This window comes from Phaethon lepturus, unplaced genomic scaffold, assembly GCF_000687285.1.
Source record: "Phaethon lepturus isolate BGI_N335 unplaced genomic scaffold, ASM68728v1 scaffold34783, whole genome shotgun sequence".
Classification (NCBI taxonomy): Eukaryota; Metazoa; Chordata; class Aves; order Phaethontiformes; family Phaethontidae; genus Phaethon; species Phaethon lepturus.
The window spans coordinates 677-3,250 of record NW_010530333.1 but is presented as its reverse complement, the minus strand read 5'-3'; the positions used below and the strand labels follow the sequence as shown (position 1 = coordinate 3,250).

The window sequence follows — 2,574 nt, the reverse complement described above, 5'->3', positions numbered from 1 at the left end:
ACGGGGCCCACCAAGCCAGCAGTCACTAAAGTTTATTGCCCCTCCCTGGGGACTTCCCCAGCCTGCAGGAAAGGGTCTGAGGGGAATGGTTGCCCAAGCCAGGTTTAATGAAATCCCGTCTTTGCTCTTCACCAGCACCATGGGGCAGAGTAAGCCTCTGAGGTAAACTCGGGGTGGATGGTGTAGCTGCCTCGCTGAACTCCTCCTGTCATCTTGAAGTGGCTTGTGTCCCATCTAGGAGAGCAGATAAAGTTATCAGCTATGGGAGGAGAAAACTCCGGTGAGGAAGAAGAACAGAAAACCTGCTTCTGGCTGCCAGCATTGCTTAGGGGTGAGCAGTAGACATGCAGCTGCGTCCACCCACTTTAGTGTGTATCTTTGGGTGCTGAGGCCAAAGTGAAGTCTGGGCAGAAGAGCTGAAGCTCCCTGGCATTGCCATCTCAGTGAGTTGATTCCAGTGGGTCTCCCACCCTGCACACACCCACTCTCCCTTGCACAGTCGTTTTCCTAAAACCTTCATTCCCAGATTCATGCCAGTCCAGGAAAATCTATCTGTTTCTCAGTGGAGAAGACTTTGAGAAACATCTCGCCAAGGCTTGGGCATAGGGACATCTATGGGGAACCCAGTGCTCCCTGTTCTCATTGCTGTTTGGTTTTAGTTTCCAGGCTCAGGAATTTAAAGCCAATCACACATTTTCTGCAAAGCCTCATGCTTAATTTTGGCCCCTGGGGGGGTCAATGCAGTAGCAGAGTGATGACTAAGCTGGTTGAACAGTCACTGCTCTCCCCTCGCTGCTTCGCCCTTGCTGCTTCCCCAGGGCTGAATAAAGCTGCCTTAGCAATGGAGACATCCTAAAGGTAAACATGTGGGGATTAAAAGGTGCTGCTGGACCCGCAGTGGGTGAAGGACAGGGCTGATTACTGCATAATGAACAGTGTGACTAGGTTCTTGGATAAGAAGAGCAAACAATGACAACAGAAAATACAAGAGCAACACAAGAAACACTGATGTGGCCCCAAAATCTAGGAGAAGCTCAGCTACATGCAGCTGGGCTCAGGGATGCCAGGAAGATTTCAGGTGCTGTACAGTCCCAAGGACTGCTGGATGAGACCAGGCATAGAAACACCTGTCCTGGGAGTAAATTTGACAACTGCTTCTCTATGGATAGCAACAACATTCTCCACAGCCCAGCACTACAATGGTGTCCTGCCCTCCCTGGTCATGTCCACTTTGCAAGATGGAGGTGCAAGAGCTGCATCGCTGCCTGCATGGGCACCGTGATGGGACCCACTACCGCTCAGGGCCTGCAATCTGCACCATCATCCCCAGAATAACCCTCTGAGCAATTTTGCATAAAACTCTAATGAACGGAGAGCTAGTGGCTGGCTGATGTTAGAAAAAAATAATAGGCTTTTCCCCCAGGGCAACTGTGTTGGAGTGCTCCCATCACTGAACCTGTCTGCACCTAGGGCTCCTGAATAGGGAGGATGGCTGGTGGTGATGTGTAGATGTACAGAACATCACTCTGGGGCTGTAACTGCAGCACAGGATACTCCTGCAAGAGACAAAGGAGGTAGGGTGAGCAGTGGCCCCAAGGACAAGGGAGATCATGTCCATCCTATCCCATTCCATTCCATCCCATCCCATCCCATCCCATCCCATCCCATCCCATCCCATCCCATCCCAACCAAAGCCATCCCAACCTTACAGCCCTCTCTCCTAGTGCGTGGAGATGTCCTCTGATGGCAGAGGCCCCATCCATGTAGTAGTCCATCCCTCGCAGGCAGTAGTGGCGCCCAGAGCAGGGGCTGTAGTAGCCCTGGAAGAGTCCCCTCCCTGTCATGGTGTACACGGGCAGCATGTTGACAACCACCTCCCTCTCTGCAAGCAGAGGGATGGTGAGAGTAAGGGCGAGGAGGAGCAGCCAGCCCGTCACCTGGATGGACACTGGTATGGCACAGGCACTGCCACAGCTGGAGTACAGGGACAGGATGAGGGCAGTTACCAGACTGATTGAGGCAGATGGGTTTTGGGCGGTACGGCGCTGGTATGCTGTGCAGGAAGGTCTGCATCCTTGTCTCCTGCAAGGAATGAGGGCAGACCTTGCAGGATTTCCACCCTTTTGCTGCAGACCCTGAAGTACTGGTGGCACCTGAGGAGGCTCCAGTTTGGGGGATCCAGGGGGACTGGACTCTACCTTGGGCAGGATGGGAAGGTAAGAAGAGTGCTTATTCCAGGCTGTGCTGTTGTAGGGACCCGTTCTCCAGGTGATGTATTTGTCCTCGTTGACAAAAACTGGGTTGTACTTCTCTGCAATGCAAAAGTGACAGGCAGGGGTGTCCTATGGTGCTGGGGGGGCGGAGGGACAACCGGAGAGTCCCAACCGTTTTTCCTCGGACAACCGGAGAGTCCCAACTGTTTTTCCTCTCCCCGAAACACAATGCCATGGGGGCATGTCAGAGGTGCTGCTCCTGGGGTCCTTGTTAAGGATCTGTGATCGAGGTGACACCCACCACTTTCAGCTCTTTGGTCACTCATGAAGCCTTGGTCTCTGGGGTTATGGGGTGCCAGGA

At 53.2% G+C, this 2,574-nt stretch overlaps 2 protein-coding genes across 2 annotated transcripts in view; both read right to left on the bottom strand.

The window, feature by feature from the left end:
- Window positions 1-138: 138 nt before the first annotated feature.
- LOC104618604 (spermatid-specific manchette-related protein 1-like) lies at window positions 139-1,321 on the bottom strand (the record flags this gene model as incomplete). The annotated part of the gene is made up of 2 exons (XM_010284241.1): window positions 1,296-1,321; window positions 139-234 (listed from the first exon to the last, which is right to left on the bottom strand). Coding segments are annotated over exons 1-2 (122 nt in total), but the record flags the coding sequence as incomplete, so codon positions are not given.
- Window positions 1,322-1,466: 145 nt separating this feature from the next.
- The window catches only part of LOC104618603 (spermatid-specific manchette-related protein 1-like), a gene marked incomplete at its 5' end in the record, with an annotated part of 1,540 nt that continues 432 nt past the window's right edge, over window positions 1,467-2,574 (bottom strand). The window contains 4 exons of the mRNA XM_010284239.1: window positions 1,467-1,556; window positions 1,710-1,882; window positions 2,007-2,082; window positions 2,199-2,311. Coding sequence (XP_010282541.1) covers window positions 1,467-1,556; window positions 1,710-1,882; window positions 2,007-2,082; window positions 2,199-2,311 — 452 coding nt within the window. The remainder of the gene's footprint in view (window positions 1,557-1,709; window positions 1,883-2,006; window positions 2,083-2,198; window positions 2,312-2,574) is intronic.